We start from the raw sequence: 17988 nt of genomic DNA, 5'->3' as shown, positions 1-17988 counted from the left end.
TAACACTACCGAAAGGCTGTAGATGTGATACAATCCTCCTTCTTTAAAAATGAAATTATGTTAAGAGTAGTAGCATCTTAGGGGACAGTTAGTTGGAGCCTTTGGAGGCTTTATCTGCCTTTAAATTGTTTGAATGTTTTAAAAGTGCACATATTACTTTTAACATATTGAATATAGTAATTTTTAATAAAAACATATTGAAGACTTTGGAAATAATGTCCTCTCTTTTGAAAATAAACCATCTTTGTGCTAATGAACACTAAACAAAGACAAACAAGCGTTATAATAAAATACCACATTCAAAATACCTATGAATTGGCTGGTTTAAGAATATAATTTGCTGTGAAATACATCCTGAAATGAAAATATATCTCTACAGACAAAAGGTGTTGGTGTTTGTAATAAATGAAAGTAAAATATCTCCATTCTTTTCTCTTCATATAAAACAAATCCAACCCCAAATCCCATTTTAACAAAACAGTGATTTTCCTTGAGGGCTGAAGCCAACATGTTTTCTTTAAAAGACTATAGGACTGGTAAGTAATATAAAGAAATCAGAGTATCCTTGGAAGGTAATTCTTGGGAGATGCAAGGTACTGTCATGGATTCATTTTTATTACTTAAATGTGAATTTTGACCAAGCAGACAGTAATTGCAGAATGGAAAATGAGACAGGATGTTTAGTGGATGCTCATACTACTTTTGTGAAAGGCTTTGGTGCAGAATCTATCATAAAATGAAATCTTTTTTTTTCAGCATGTCTGTTACTCACTTTTAGACTTCACAGCAAGGGGTCTTGTTTGACAGGAAAACTGCAAGGATTCACTGACCCAGAATTTGACTCTGCTGTTTCGTATCTTTCTTTTCTTTCTCACTTAATCAAAGGGAAGGTACTATATAAAGTAGATTTGTTATTAAAAAGAAAGAAAAAAGTACATTTACCATGATCAGAAGTCTTTTGTGGCTTAATTAAAAACCAGTGCTTATAGCCCCAGGTCTCAACAAGTAGTCCTGCAGTTAAGTCGTGTGTCTCTCAGTTCTTGTGAACCAAGACTCTGTTTCTATCTGCGGACATACAGAGGTTGCCAAATTGAATAACACATTTGAAAAGAAGTTATAGGCTTTTAACTGGCACAATCAGAGAATCCTGGTGCCCTCTGTCTCTGCCAAAGTACTCAGTTATCCTAAATTACTATCCTAAAATACTCCTACTACAAGGCAGTCTCTAGACAGACATGATTTTATATCTTAAAAGGCTTAAATTACTGTCCCAATGCTAGTCAGTATATATAGTGGCTATCCTGGAAAAAACTGAGGACTAGTTGAAGGGAAGTGTATCTGCTGTCTGCTGTCCTGTTGTAATTAATGCCTGTGTGGATACTTCATCACCTTGGAACTATGAACACAGCACTAGAATGGAGCACACACGTTGCACTGGGGCCAATATCCCCCCAAGGGGGTGAGAATTGGTTCTTAGGGGAGTTAAAAAAAAACTTAACTCTTTATATAGAGAGCACAGATGCACATATACAAATATATGATATATCTGTGGTATTAAAGTTTCATAGGATGGGTGTGGCAAATAGAAATGTTTATAAAGGCTCCTTGGGGGATGACAATGAATAAAAGGTTGAAAAGCACTGCCTTAGAGTAATAAGCTGGATTATATAGCACATCACATTTTTAGTGTTAATTAGCCCCTTTCTCCCCCCAGATGTATCAATACATGATTCCTGGGCCTGCCTTCTTTTCCCCCTCTGCATAAATACTCCTATACATACAGAGATCTTTGATACCTATCCCAAATTTGCACATCTACCATTAGACCACCGAAAACTAGCAGTAGGTACATACTTCTGCACATAATCCTATTCCTGTTAGAGTGTGGGTCTGAAGACTGAAAATTTCCTTCAACCCTGTATAGCTACTTCAAAGGGAAGAAAAAGGCACCAAATTTTTAAATACTTTTGATGCCAAAATGAAGTAGTAAAAGATATAATTTTTATATCTTCCACCTTGACTACAAATGCAGCCTTCTGGTAGGAAATGACTGAGTGGGCCTGGACTTGGTTGGCCCAGCAAGCACTTGCAGGGTTCCTTTTTGGATAGCTGGTGAAACAAAGTCCCAATTGTTTCCTTCTCAAAAGAGAAGGCCCGGATGGGATGTGTGCCACTTTTAGCCTAATAGGAAATGAAGTAATTCTTGGGTCATGCTTCAGCAGTTTTGTTTATCTGTAGCACTGTTTCGTTTCCATGGATATGGGTGCTTCATATAGTGATAAGGAGCCTGCGGAAAAGCTCTCCAACCTCAGGAGCACACACCTCCTGATGTGTGAGCTTAAAAACGTTTGGATTAGATGCTTTTAAGAGGACCATCAGCAGTTACATTTTTGTTTCCCATCTAGGTGCTCCTGATTGTGTGTTGTTTATTCGGCATTCTTCTTCCTTCCCTTTGTTTCTTCAGTTCTGCAGTGTCAGGGGCAGCATTTGCTGTGTTGGGCTTATGCAGAAGCTCTTGATAGAGTAATAGGCATCTCTTTTCCTTGAGTCACCTGAACAGGAGGATTTTAATAGCTAATACTGATAACAAGTACCAGGTTTAGATGCCTGTTTATGCCAGGTGTCTGCTTTGTGTACAGCCATCTCTGATTTTTTTTTTTTTTTTTTTAAATAGCCTGGAAGGTTGGTGATGTTCCCATTTTTGTGCGCAAGCAAATAGACTTCAAGGTCGAGTGACTTTTTCAGGTTGACCCAGCCTGTTTGCAGTGGAGGTGAGACTTAAACCTGGTATCTTCTGACTCTACAGCTAGTAGTCAGCATACTTCAGTACCTCTTACAATTTACTCAGTAAGGGTTCCATCTCTCCCACCCCAAAATTTACTTCATACTTCTGTTGTAATCAGCTCGGACCTGATTGTAGCATATATTCAGAAGTCAGTTTTAAAAAATGGAATTGAGGTTTAGGCCATGTTCCTTAACAGTTCATCTCTCTTCTTCCCCTGTCTCAATTCTCTGTGGGTATTTCCCTCAGAAGAAGCTCAGTAAAATTTTCAGAACTTCCCCTTTTAAAAGGACTTGTGATTTTTATTTTCTTTTTTTGTTACCAGGAAATTGAGTGGAAGGAAAAACACCACGGAACCAGCTGCAAACCTTGTTACTCTTCTTTATGCTGCAGCTTCTGTCTTCATGTAAAAAGAAGTTAATTGTGGTTATTATGTCGAATTGGATATAGTTTCCCATCCCCATGTTTTTGCCCTGAAGATGTAGACATCGTTAATACCTTGTATTTTGTGTGTACAAAGGCAGTCATAAGACTAATGGCCCCTGAAAACAGTTGTGTCTTTAGAGCTAATTTATGGTAGTAAGAGATTTTATGTGTACAGATGCAGTGACATCAGTTTTATTAATGGGTCCATATTACATAACCTTTGTTTTTGAAAAACGTTGATTTTTTTTTCTAGATGCTTTATCTGAAAGGTCATAGGGATTAAACACTAATCTTGTGAACCATTTGAGCCTAATAGAAAACGTGAATATGAGACAGTAGCCCTGCCAGCCTTGAGAGGTGGTTTTCCAGACGGTAGGGGAGGCACTTTGCTCGAGCTCAGTAGTAATTCTTCCAATTTACTGAAAGTTTAATAAAGACTGAGCCAGGAAACCCTCAGTTCTTCACTCTTTTAACCCTCAGTTTTTCTTTGGAAAAAGAAGCCTATAATCATACCAAACAAATTCCAGATTTATGGCACATTTTACTTAGGCTGATTCATAGTTTCTCCTTCAGATTGTGAGTTCACGTCTAAAGGGAAAATATTGGGCTAACAGTTGGATGGCTTCTCCTAGATATCTATTTCATGGCCTTTGCTGACATTCTGCCTTCTCTAATACACGGTTTTGTTTTAGTTCTGCACAAATAGAGCAGATGATAGTTTGCCCATCCACCCATCCACCTTCTAAGAGATTCTGCTAAAGCAGCAGAAAGGATTATGCGTGCTTATGCTGCTAAGCACATGTGCACAGACATACACACCCCTAAACCACCTTCTGTTTCTCCCTCTTTGTTTTCCCCACCCCGCCCTAGCCAAGTAAAGTCATTTTTGCAATTTCAGATAGATTTCTGTGTAGATGTATTACGCCTGCACTTTCCAGTTTTGAGTTAAGGTGGTATTGCTTCACCATGGCTTTTGGCTATGTGTGTGCGTGTGTGTGTGCGTGCGTGTGCGCCTATGCAGGAGAGTGTGAGATGAAGTTGAAGATCTGGACTATGGCCTGGACCCTGTGTATATACAGGAGGTGATTTTACAGAGCAGCGATGATGTTAACTTTTAGCAACGGTGTGACTCGCTTTCTGGCTCAAGCTCTCAGGTGTCTCAGACACCTCTGCTGCACAGGCTTGGGGAAGGAGATGAGTAAGAAAGAATAACTGTTTGGATGGGTGGGGCAGTGGATGTCATTATTGTAGGTTAGTTTAATATCTCTTCTAAGAGTGTGTTTAAGTTTTGAAGGTAGAATTTCAATTTGGATCCCACATTCACATTCTCATCATTGAATTGTGAAACCTGTAAGTTTAGTTTTTATTGACATTTATTTGTATCTACCTCAAAGGACTGTCAGGAATTTAAAAATGAGCTTAATCCTGAATAAATGGGAAATGCTATAATTACTGGTGAGATTCATGAATGAGAACCACAACATTCTTAAAGTACAGTCATCTGTCAGTATCTGCAAGGGGATTGGTTCCAAGACCCCCGTGGACACCAAAATCTGCAGATGCTCAAGTCCCTTAGTTGGCCCTATGTATCCATAGTTTTGCATCCGGAGATTCAGCCAACCATGGATCGTAAATATAGTAGTACATCTATGTAGTATTGAAGAAAAAAATCCACATATAAGTGGACCCAGGCAGTTCAAACCTATCTTGTTAAAGGGTCAACAGTAATTATCCTGACTGAAATATGTATTGCTGTGTCTGTCTGTCTGTCTAGTTTGATTGGAAGTGAAATGAGCCTGTATATGTTGTTTTGGGTGATAGTATTACAGAATTTGAGAGGAGTCTTCTAAATTATAGCTCTTGACTTACGAGATTAGGATACTCTCCAGATTTTAAAGTGTTAGAGAAGTTGTCATTTACCTCAGGCCACATAGCTTAGGAAGTAACAAAATAGGTTTGAACCCAGGTCTCTCCTCACACGAAACATCTAGGTGTAGCCTACTTAATATCTCCCTGAAACTGTCTTTTGCAAAAATTATTCCATCCCTTGAACTTGCTCTCTGCTTCCATTTTTATGTTTTTGAAACTGTTTCTTGTTCCTGGAATCTCTTCCTAAGTTTCTGTCTCTCCCCACCTTCTGCCTGGTAAAACCCACGGGTTTGTACAGCTGGGGAAACCATAGAGCCTGCAGAGGCTGCCCTTATTCTGTACATGAAGAAATTGAGGCCTGGAGAAGCAGAGATGATCTGAGGTCATGCAACTTAGGAGTCTTATAGTCAGGATTTGAGCATAGTGTTTTCCTTCCTTTCCTGTTAGTTTTTCCATGGTACCTTTATTTCCTGTTTAAGCCTTCTTGTCTCCATGAATCTTGGGTGTAGGGGCAGACAGGAGAGCAAGGAAACTTGGGTTCAGATTCTAATTCTGCCACTTAGGAGCTTTATAACCTTGGACAAATTACTTAACATTTTTGTGACTTGATTTCCTCATCTGGCAAATGGGGATAATAATAGTACCTACTGCTAGGGTTGTTATGAGAATTAAATGAACTGTTATTAGGAAATCACTGAGGATGGTGCCTGGCACAGAGAAATTATTGGAGAAGTGATAGATAGATAGATATTATTAGAGAAGTGATAGAGAGGGAGGGAGGGATAGGATAGGACTATGCATCTGAGTTCTGAGGGTTGCAGTGAAGAACCGCTGCGGTTGGAGAGTTGGGAGCAGGATGCCTATGGAAAAGGTCCTTCTTGACTGCCACCTTTCTTTTGCTCACCTGTGAAATGCACTGGTCCTCTCTGGCGAGTCGTATGGTATGTGTTTCTTTAGAACCCACCCCATTTTGCAGTGATCTGCAGCTTGGTTGATTGCCACCTAATAGACTATAAACCTCTGGAGAGCTCAGATTCACTGTGATAAGCTTCTGGTTACAGTGTGCTAGGCTTGGTGGATGTCCACATGTTATTTTTGGCTGCACCGAACAGCTCACGGGATCTTAGTTCCCCGACCAAGGATTGAACCTGGACCCCAGCAGTGAAAGCACCGAGTCCTAACCACTGGACCACCAGGGAATTCCCCAGATGTTAGTCGTTAAATGTTACAGAACAGTTTAGAAAAACTACTTTCTGCCAGAAAAACACCCAAACCTTTATTACCTGAATCAGTTGATTTGTTTATCCTGATGTTGTTGTCTTATGTAATTAGGCTGGCTGCCCTTCAAAGAAAGATTAAGATTCTTTTTTCTGATTTCATTTCACATAGTAGACGTATAAATTCAACATATTTATTGAATTGAAATACAAACATGGGTGTATACACACCGCCACGCACATGTGTGCACGCATGCATGCCAGAGGATGCTTCACTTTCCCACAGCCTTCATGGAAGGAATTCCACTGGGAATGCAGTGGGAGCACCTTGGTGGAGTTATGCGTTTGTGTGGAGACTGATCTCGGTGGTTCATGAACCTGTTCCTCTTGCTTAATAGTCATACTGGCCTGTCATTCCAAGAGTTGGGCTCCTCACAGGTAGGGACGTAGCTGTCACCCCTCCCTCTTTATAAGCAATGTGTTACAAAACTTTTGCATCATGATATAATAGGCCATGAACTTTGGCATCCGACTTGAATTTGAATGATGGATTCTGCTTCTTCACATGTGTGTAAACGTGGGCAAATTACTTCTTGAAGTCTCAGTTTTCTTACCTGTAATGTGAGGACAATATGCACCTCATAAATTTGTTGTGTAGAGAAAATGACATGTCAGATGCCTGGTATGTGGTAGGTTCTTGGTTAGTAAGTATTGATACTTGTTACCATCCTCAAATTACACAGCAGGGAGAGATTTCTTTTGTCACAAAGTAAAGGCTTAAGGAGGCCCCTGGGGAAAAAGTATATGTGGAAAAAAATAATTGTTTTCTCTTTCAAAGACAGCAGAAAGCTTACTTTGTTCTGTGAGGTGTGAAGCCTCGTTGGCTGTCCGTGGTCTGGAGAGCCAGATTCAGGGACCCTCCTCCTCACCCTGCTGCTGGTCAGTGCGAGCTGGTGGGCTCAGGGGAGCCCAGGCCTCAGGTGCCTGCAGTTTATCAGGCAGCGCACCAGGGGGAGCAACTCAAACAGAAGCATCACCTTCATTGCCTTTTCTTTTTTCTCATCAGAAAGATACTTATGAAAGAAATGATGATGTTAGGAGCATAGTTCCAGCTAGTTGAGATCAGTGCCTGAAAGTTGAGGAAAAACGTGTCTTGATTAATATTCTGTATCTTGGAAATACTTAGTTCTGTGAGGCTGAAAACACAGAGAAAGTCTGATTCTCCAGGAAGGCCTCCCCACGGGAAACACTGCTGTTAAACCTTCCTGGTCTTACTTGAGCAGAGCTCTTTGAGGTGACACGTAGCTTGCTGCCAATGTCGCAGCTCGTGAGGTCTCTGCCCCTCTGGACAGTGGGCACTGCAGTCTCTGGCATGCTTGCTTCTCCTCAACCAGGTTTCTAGCCACAGCATTGTGTCATCCCTGGGTGACCTAGGTGATTTGATTGAAGTTCTCTTTACGTTACAGGAAAGAACGTGTATCTCAGAGCAAAAGTTATTTTCTAGGCCTTGAATTGCTTCATAATAGTAAAATAAAATCAAGTCGTTTTGTACTTTTCTAAGTGCTTCCTCATTTGCTCAGTTGTATCGTGGTGAAAGTGAGGCAGGTTCTGGGGCATCTGTACAATTCCTGCCATGTAACCTGTATGAGTGACTTTTTCCCTGTTGGGTTTTTGGATCCAGCGCAGTTCGGGAGGGGTTAGACTTCCCATTGTACGCTAGGCCTTGCAAGGTCCTTCAGCTTTCATTCTTTAATTTGTTCAAATTGAACCGCTGTAGTTCAGTGTATATTGAGATTTTCAGAGCCTGTTAGTACCAAACACTACACTGCTGGCACGGTGGCAGCTGGAATACGAAGTTATTTGCTGTTGGTAGGGGAACCAGTTCATATTTGCAAATAGCCATTGTAAAGATGAGTTGGAAATGGGGTTTTAAGAAGTTTGGAAGATTGCTGTTAGAGCTCGGACGAAGGAGAGGTTTGTTTTAGGAAGGGGAGCTTGTATGTCACGCAGGAAGAGCCGAGAAGCACCGCCCCCCACTCCCAGCAGTGTCCTCCTTTCAGGAGAGGGCTCTAATCCTGTTTTCCTTGCTGCGTGTGTTTCCTTAGGTCATGACTGCTGCGAGACGGTGAAGGTGCTGCTCTGTGCTTCCAAAGAGGGCCTGCCTGTGTTTGTGGTGGCGGAAGAAGACTTCAGGTTCATCCAGGACGAGGCCTACGATGCAGCCCAGTTCCTGGCAACCAGTGCTGGAAATCAGCAGGCTCTGAACTTCACCCGTTTCCTGGATCGGTCAGGACCCCCGTCCACGGATGTGAATTCCCTTGATGAGAAGGTTTCCCTGGCGTTCAGGCACCTGAAGCTGCCAGCAGAGTGGAATGTGTTGGGAACAGATGCAGCTTCGCATGGTAAGAACTTCAGTGACCCACAGTCTCTGAATTTGGAATTCTTGTGTTTTTGGATGGGGCTGCTTTTGTATGGCGATTGTCTTCACATCTGCCACGGTGGCTGAATAGACCTTGCAGTTACTATAGCGGAGTGACCTCGGTGGCCTCTCTCCTGGGTTCTTCAGCTTAGCTGTTAGTCCTGTTCTTGCAGTGAAATGACCCCAGAGAGAGCTTGCTGTTGTCGTCGGCAGCTCTCATTTAAAGTAGAGGGTGGCCAATCAAAAAATGGGCAGAAGACCTAAATAGACATTTCTCCAAAGAAGACATACAGATGGCCAAGAAGCACATGAAGAGCTGCTCAACATCACTAATTATTAGAGAAATGCAAATCAAAACTACAGTGAGGTATCACCTCACACCAGTTAGAATGGGCACCGTCAGAAAATCTACAAACAGATGCTGGAGAAGGTGTGGAGAAAAGGGAATCCTCTTGCACTGTTGGTGGGAATGTAAATTGATACAGCCACTATGGAGAACAGTATGGAGGTTCCTTAAAAAACTAAAAATAGAGTTACCAAATGACCCAGCAATCCCACTACTGGGCATATACCCAGAGAAAACCATAACTCAAAAAGACACATGCAGGGCTTCCCTGGTGGCGCAGTGGTTGAGGGTCTGCCTGCCGATGCAGGGAACGCGGGTTCGTGCCCCGGTCTGGGAGGATCCCCCATGCCGCGGGGCGGCTGGGCCCGTGAGCCATGGCTGCTGGGCCTGCGCGTCCGGAGCCTGTGCTCCGCAGCAGGAGAGGCCACAGCAGTGAGAGGCCCGCATACCGCAAAAAAAAAAAAGACACATGCACCCCAATGTTCATTGCAGCACTGTTTACAATAGCCAGGTCATGGAAGCAACCTAAATGCCCATTGACAGAAGAATGGATAAAACAGATGTGGCACTTATATACAATGGAATATTACTCAGCCATAAAAAGGAACAAAACTGGGTCATTTGTGGAGACGTGGATGGATCTGGAGACTGTCATACAGAGTGAATCAAGTGAGAAAGAGAAAAACAAATATCGTATATTAACGCATATATGTGGAACGTAGAAAAATGGTACAGATGAACCAGTTTTCAGGGCAGAAACAGAGACACAGATGTAGAGAACAAACGTATCGACACCAAGGTGGGAAAGTGGCGGTGGTGGTGGTGGGATGAATTGGGAGATTGGGATTGACATATATACACTACTATGTATAAAATAGATAACTAATAAGAACCTGCTGTATAAAAAATAAATAAAATAATATTCAAAAAAAAAACAAAATAAAGTAGAGGTTGGCGTGTCTCCCTTCCATGGGCCCAGATTTCAGGCTTGATCTCCTTTGTGTAGAAAGAGACCTGACCTTCATGAGGAGGGTAGCAGAGTAACTTGGGATACTTCTTTCATGTTTAATTATCAAAGCAGGGTTTTCCTTATTGTCTTCTCAAGTTCTCTAGAGAGTCCACGCAGTTGGAGGAAAGGAAAAGACTGGGAAGTAATTGGGGGGCAGCACGAGAGCAGGCTGAGCTCTGGAAAACCCTGCACATTTTTAACCAGAGTATTTTCACTCTTGTTTATTTTATCTACTGGCTCTGCATATGAGAGTTCATTGAAGGAAGGGCTCTACTTTTTAAAAAACACTGATGTAGTAAGTATCTATTTATGTTCCTCTTATTCAGACAGGGGATTTCCTGTGTAATTATTCTTGTGGCAAATGACATCTACTAGATATTGTGAATATATATGTATGTGTACACACACACACACACACACACACGTATTTAATGAAGCAGCATATACCTGGAGTCCAATAAATAACATCATCTTTCTCTCCTGAGTGCAAATCATGGAAAGATTTAGGAGTTACACAGAGTTTAAAATGTTTGCCTTTTTCCTGACAAAAGCTAGATTGAAAGGCTGACTTCAGACCGCTTGCTGGAAGGGGTTGCGTATCCTTTCTACTTTATTTCTGAAAGAGCTGGACAATCACAGGACTGCCCTTCAGCGTCCACCAGCTTTGATTATTGTGTTATGTAGGGGAGCACCCAGAAGTCACCCTCCCCACCCTCCCCGCAGGCAAGCAGATCCTGAGGAGAAGCGCTGAGCCAGGGGCACGCTCAGTTCCTCCTCCCGCAGACCTGTCAAGTAACTGTGTTCTTCCTCCCCTGGAAGAATGGTGAGGAGGTGTTTGCTAGTTTGGGCTCTCTTAAACCCACTGAATTTAACTATTAAGGCGGTGATCAGCTGCAAGAATGATGTCCCTCACTATCACTGGCTTCCTGTCAAGTTAACGACCGGGGCCCTCCTGCCAGGTAAAATACAAAAGAAAGCGTGGACTCTAAAATGAAGGGGAAAAGCACTTGTCCCTTGTCCTTTTCTTATTAATACAATGTCAAAGAACCTCTGCATTGCTGAGATCTAGAGATCAAAATATTTGCCATTATACAGGGCACGGGCACCTTTTCAGAAATCTAATGTTTGGAAACCTAGCTCATGCTGTTTCTGTGTTGTGATCAGAATGATTATTCTGGTTGCCCTTTATAAATCAGTATCAAAAAGGATTTCATTAGTTATTTGTGGGGCTTAAAGTTTATTTTGTGTGGTTTTGCTTTGTCCTGTTTAAAGAGGGTACAGGAATTGGATAGTTGGTTCACGCCACATGATTAGAAAGAACTGTTAGAAAAGCACAGGTCTGAGACTTCAGGCATATCCTTCCCTTCTCTGGGTCTTAGCATCTTTGTCTTTAATAGGCAGCTCGCCAGCTTTAATATTTTTATAGTCTTTCCATGTGCTTCTGAAGTTTCTGATGTACAAAATTGTTCAAGCAGTGCTAGTGAAGACTAAATCAAATTTGAACACTTAGGGAAATGCCTGAAAACCACAATAACGTGCCATTACACACCTTTAGGAAGACCAAAATTAAAAATACCAAGCACTGGGCTTCCCTGGGTGGCGCAGTGGTTGAGAGTCTGCCTGCTGATGCAGGGGACAGGGGTTCGTGCCCCGGTCCGGGAAGATCCCACATGCCGCGGAGCAGCTGGGCCCGTGAGCCGTGGTCGCTGAGCCTGCGCGTCCGGAGCCTGTGCTCCGCAACGGGAGAGGCCACAACAGTGAGAGGCCTGTGTACCGCAAAACAACAACAACAACAACAACCACCAAGCACTGGCAAGGATGCAGAACAACATCTCATACATTGCTGGTGGGAATGCAAAATAATACAACCACTCCAGGAAACAGTTTGGCAGTCTCCTATAAAGTTAAATGTACATTTACTGTATGACCCAGCAATCCCACTTTTGGCTCTTTGTCCTAGAGAAATGAAAACTTATATGTACTCAAAAAAATCTTTTCAAAAATGTGCCTATAGCAGCATTATTTATAATCATCCCAAACTAGAAACAACCCAGATCTCCCTCACTGGGTGACTATATATGCAAACTGTGGTACATCCATACAGTGGAATACTACTCAGCAATAAAAAAAGGAGCAAACTGTTGACATGTGCATCAACTTGAATGCGTTTTAAATGCATTGCACTAAGAAGTCAGTTTCCAAAGTTATTTACTCTACGATTCTATTTATATGATACTCTAGAAAGGGCAAAATTGTAGGAACAGAAAACAGGTTAGTAGTTGCCAGGGGCTAGAAGTAGGGAAAAGGTCTGACCACAGAGGGGTATCATGGGGGAGTTCTTTGGGTGTTGAAATGGTTTTGTGTCTTAATGGTGGTGGTTTTAAGAATCTATGCGTGTGCTCAGACTCATAGGACTGTTCACCCCCCAAAAGTGAATTTTATTGTACATAAACTAAAAACAAAAGAACAAAAGAAATTGAACAAGTTAACTGTATACTTTACAAGGTGAAATGCATGCAAGGGACTAATGGCTGTGATTTCAAGTGCTGGATTCACATTCTGCAGTTGAAATTGTTCAGTTAATTGTGGATTAGAATCTGCAAACAGTGGGTATTTTAAGGCTGAATAGCATCAATTAAGAGGTCTTTGCTTGCTGTTGGGGGACAAATGCAAAGGAACACTGCTTACAGCAGTGAGTTGCACATCAGATGCTTTTTTAAAGGTGTTTAAAGGAAGAAGGTACGAAGTCAGCTTGTTGCCTGGGATAATCATGCAGCTAAATAGGGCACGTTGTTACATAACGGGACTACTTGCTGTTGAAAGCTAGGATGTTTACAGGTGTTCCGGCCTAATACTTGTACAAAGGAGTCATGTAAGATTTATGGTTAATCCTCCCACTCTAATCGTTTAAGATGTAGTGCTTTTAAACTTTTTTTCAGGTCAGTGACTCCTTTGAAAATAGCTCGGATTTCTCCTCAGGAAAAGATATACATAGGGGCTACCTGCAGAAATTTACATATTGTTTCAGGGATTCAGTCTCCCTGAACCGCAGGCGTGAACATGATGTTAAGAACTCTTGGCTTAGGCTTGATATTGTAAAGTAGAAAGAGCATAGGCTGCAGAGTCAGTTTGTTGATATCCGGTCTTCATTGCGAGAGTTTGTGCAGAATACATAATCTCTCTGTTTCTCAATTTCTTCATCTGTAAAATGGAGGAAAATATATCCAATAGTGTGTGCTACTTTGCGGGCTCTTTATTTTTAATGTACCATGACCAATGTCCAGTAGCCTTTTGAGGACAGAACACTGATGAGCTCTGATGAGGGAAAGTGACATGCTCTATAAAAGGATAAAACAGTGTAGAACTTAAAAGAAAAAACCTCTTTGAAGCAGAATGAGACTGTTTTTTTTAACCTTATTCCTGCAGGCAGTCCGTACTTTAAATATCAGCAACAGGGAACGTGTCCATTTTATTCTTCCAAGATTTCTTTAATCCCTAGTTACATAAAGCCCTGTACTTTAGCCTTAGTTCTGCCTTAAAGGCAAATAATATGGATTCGTCTGGGTGGAGGGTGAATGGTGGGGTTGGAATATCTTCCCTCTGAGTTACCAAGTCTCACTTAGTTGTCTCAGCTCTTCAGTGCCTCTGTGGCTAGTGAAATGGTGAATCAGGATGGTTTTTCCCCTGAAAGACCCTTGTACAGTAGCAATCAGCATAACTCTCAGGTAACAAAGGGTGGGCCTTTGAGGTCCTGGGGGAAATCTGCATTCTTATTTAGTCATGGTGTTGTATAACTAAACGGAAAGAAGATCTAATCACCTCTGGGATGGGAACCCTCCCCACATAGAGAAATTTGGATGGAGAGAAGGATGAGACAGGTTTAAGCCAGGCTGCACTAAAATCAGCCTGTGTGTTCTCAGTTCTTTATATCTGATGTTGGTTAATAGAACCACAACCGTAATCATTTAGTGTTTTAGTTCCCACACCTTTTCCAGATTGATAGCTTTCCAAGAAAATGTTTCCTTAGCTACACCCACTAGTAATTTTGTATGTTTTCAGCTATCGTAGCTGCTAAAAAAGAACATAATAAAATATTAAAAGATATTTTAATAATATATAATATTTTAATAGTCTAAGGGATTGACTCCAGGACAAGTGGTTTCTCGTAATGGCAGCACTTTTAACTCCAAAAGATTTTGTTTCCTCTCAAACCTTGATTCTGTCACAAGGTTACAGGTGTCATTTTTCCAAATGCCCGTTTCTCACATGGGCCTGCTGTTTACCTTCCCCACGGGGTGTGAGAATTCCTGCATCGTGTGGGACTTGAGGTTTATTTAAGAAGCAGTACAGAATAGTAGAAAGAATGGTGATTTTGGAGTCTCATAGATACACAGTCGAAGAGTCCTGTGAGGAGGATGGATCGATGGGGTAGGAAAAGTACCTGTAGCCTTTGAATACTATTTTGTTCACAGAACTCAGAACGTTTTGCTTAGACAGAAAACCTGACGACTTGAAAAGGTGCAGCCATCTCGCCTGCTTCTCACGGTCTAATGCCTGTGAGGCCCAGCGCCTTTCTCTGCAGAGCTGAGGGAATGCGTGGAGGGGTGCTTCCAGCATACAAGCAGATAGTAAACAGGACTTCAGACATCTTCTCCTACCTTCTCCGTGGGAAGCTGGGCCCACAGAGAGATTTTGCCAGTTTAACACGGTTAAACAGGAAAACTAACCAGCCAACATATGGCCTATGAAATAACACTACAGCATAAAGGAAATGGAAAAGTATCATGAATATTCAGATGGAAGACTCTAATTTTCTTTAAGAAACCAAAGAAAAATTTAGAAGAGGTTTGCCATTTGTCCTTTAAAAGATTGAAGAAGTCAGACCTATTATAAAATAGGAAGGAAGGAAGGAAGGAGAAGGAAGCAACAGGAGAAAAATAAGTTTAATGATTTTGGTCAGTCAGGGTCACCCAGAGTATCAGAATCAGTAGGAAAATATGTATTAAGATTTGCTTCAGGGAATGGCTTGCACAATGGTGGGGTCTGGCTAAGCAAGTCCAAAATTTGTAGGGTAGGAGTGGAAGAGAAAATCACGGGCAAGCTCAAACCCACCAGCATGAGCCAAAGCTGTCATCCTCAGACAGGAAGGGGAAATCCTGAGCTGGATGGCACTCCACGAGCACAGCCTGACGCTGTCCTCCTCGGGCAGGATTTCTTCTCTCTCCAGGGGAAATCTCAGCCCTGCTTTTAAAGCCTTCCAACTGATTCTGTTAGGCCTACCCAGATTAGCCAGGATAATCTTCCTTATTACGTCAACTGATTAGGCACTTTAATTACTGCAAAAAAGCCATCACAGTGAGGGCAAAGATGGAAGGGAGTTGGCTTAAATGATGCAAGGACATCCAGAATCCCAGAGCATAATTAAATTCAAATTGGGGATAAAGGACCCAATTGACATCATAGGAAATGCAGTTAGTGACCTGAAAAACAAAGTTGAGTAGCTCTTACAATACAGAGGGAAAACACAAAGATCACAAGAGAGAAAAAAACAGAGTAAAGAGGTTGATTCTAAGTTGTAGGTGCTCTGGATTTTAAACTGAGACAAAAGGAACAAAAGCAATGATGCAAGGTATGTTAGGTAAGAGAAATTATTTTTGGAGGAAAACCTGAGAAGGTACTTTTTTTTTTTTTTTTTTTTTTTTTTTTTGGCGGTACGTGGACCTCTCACTGCTGTGGCCTCTCCCGTTGCGGAGCACAGGCTCCAGACACGCAGGCTCAGCGGCCATGGCTCACGGGCCCAGCTGCTCCGCAGCATGTGGGATCCTCCTGGACCAGGGCACGAACCCATGTCCCCTGCATCGGCAGGCGGACCCCCAACCACCGCGCCACCAGGGAAGCCCCAAGAAGGTACTTTTTAAACTACAACATTAGAATGCTTGCATGATTGATTTTTACAAAAAGAAAAGGGGTGGAGTAATGGAAAGGGTATGGTTTCTAGACCCAACACAAGAATTTTCAAATCTTGATGATTTTTGCTGTGAGTAAGTAATTAACCTGTCTTCATCTGCAAAATGAGGATAACGAGACCTCACAGGGTTATTGTGAGAATGATAAAAGTGAATACAAACAGTTTAGCCCAGTGCGCGGCACTTAGTCTTCACCACATATTACTTTCCTTATTATCTGTTGATTGCAGAGAGGGGGTGACCTAAAAGCACATGTGGCACCTGCTGCTAAGGACGTTAGGATGAGATTTGGGAGCCTGCAGGTGCTGGAATTGGGGTGCCAGCTTGGAGCAGGTGTATGGCCTTGTTATTGAAACTCTACTCTTTTTTTCCCCCCCCACCAGGAATGTGAGATCTTTTTTCTTTTTAATTTTATTTATTTTTTTATACAGCACGTTCTTATTAGTTATCTGTTTTATACATATTAATGTATACATGTCAATCCCAATCTCCCAATTCGTCCCACCACCACCACCACCCGCCACCCACACTTTCCCCTCTTGGTGTTGGAACTCTACTCTTGAAGGCTGAGCTGACTCAGAGCAAGTAGGGGATGAGAAAGGGCGGGGGTGTAGAGGAAACTACTTTAAGGAGGTGTCAGGTAGTGAGACCGGACTTAGCTAGTCTCTGAAAAATCACCTGGTTCCTGGGCAATACCTTATTAGCTTTTTTGTATTTGATAAGGATGTCAGAGTGCCTGTGAACAACTGTAAGGCACAAGTTAGATGGTGATATTTGATCTTTTCTGAAGGTTCTTTCTGTCCTTTTGTCTGGCCTGGCCGCCTGCTCTGAGTTGTTGATTATTAAAATTTGTACCTACACGTGCAGTGGTTTTTCTTCTGTAGTGTTGATGTCTTTCCAGCCTGTGCCTGTGCTGAACATCATATAAGTCCTGAATTAGTCAGTGTGCAGAGTTCTATAGGGAAAGTATAAAATATGAAAGATAGTTTTTGCTTCGAAGGAAATTTACCCCGGCAGTAAGGAGACAAGACTAAGGCACATGTGATGTTAGAAGACAGTGCAGTTCATGTACAACTGCAGGGTCAAAGATGCCTTCATTCTTACCGTGCTGCTCACGTACAGAAGCATTGGGGACTTCAGTGTAAGGAGAAAACACTGGGGTCCAAGAAGTCTGAGAATGCTCAGTGAGGAAGTTGAGACCTGCGGGAAGCCACGGGGAATGAGCGATGTTAGCTCAGCCGAGGAGATGAAAGCAAGCACAACTGCAGGGCACCATTCCCGTTTCCAGACCCTGAGTGGTGGTCCCTGTGGTTGAGTAAGCCAGCATCGTGGGCTGTGTACTGAAGCCCTGGGGCAGCTGTAGCTCCCGCCTTAACAGGTTGGGCACAAGAGGATGCCCTAGGCACAGAGAATGTTGCCAGGGAACCTAGAATGTGATTGGAAGTTGGGAGGGACAGAGAAGTGGGGTGGGGATGGAAGGAACCCAGCGATTATTCAATGAGTGCCTGCTACAGGCCATCATCGACTAGCATGTCACCTACCCCCCTGATTTGTTACTGCAGCCATGGGAGTGAGGTGGTGGTACCCCACTCTAGGGATGAAGAGAATGAAGCTCAGAGAACTGAAATGGATTATGCCCAGTCACATGATGGTAAATGCCAAATTTGAACCCAGATTTGTCTAACTCCAAAGCCCTTCCTCATTCTGCCACTTTCCTTTTTTAAAATAAACTTATTTATGTATGTATGTATGTATGTATGTATGTATTTATGGCTGTGTTGGGTCTTCGCTGCTACACATGGGCACCTCTCTAGTTGTGGCGGGCGGGGGCTACTCTTCACCACGGTGCGTGGGCCTTTCACCGCCGTGGCTTCTCCTGTTGTGGAGCATGGGCTCTAGGCATGCGGGCTTCAGCACCTGTGGCCCACGGGCTCCAGAGCACAGGCTCAGTAGT

At 42.5% G+C, this 17988-nt stretch overlaps 1 protein-coding gene across 15 annotated transcripts in view; it reads left to right on the top strand.

Annotated features, from left to right (window-relative positions):
* AKAP13 (A-kinase anchoring protein 13) overlaps positions 1 to 17988 on the top strand; it is a 342746-nt gene that overhangs the window by 135083 nt on the left and 189675 nt on the right. For all 15 annotated transcript variants that reach the window (XM_089906833.1, XM_030764022.2, XM_030764018.2 and 12 more), the window contains exon 4: positions 8400 to 8696. In XM_089906833.1, coding sequence (XP_089762959.1) covers positions 8400 to 8696 — 297 coding nt within the window. The remainder of the gene's footprint in view (positions 1 to 8399; positions 8697 to 17988) is intronic.

The sequence above is a fragment of the Delphinapterus leucas genome, chromosome 2 (genome assembly GCF_059928025.1).
Source record: "Delphinapterus leucas isolate spDelLeu-1000000601 "Yukka" chromosome 2, BTC_Dleu_Yukka2, whole genome shotgun sequence".
NCBI classification, from domain to species: Eukaryota; Metazoa; Chordata; class Mammalia; order Artiodactyla; family Monodontidae; genus Delphinapterus; species Delphinapterus leucas.
The sequence above is the reverse complement of the archived record's forward strand: the minus strand, read 5'-3'. Positions and strand labels throughout refer to the sequence as shown.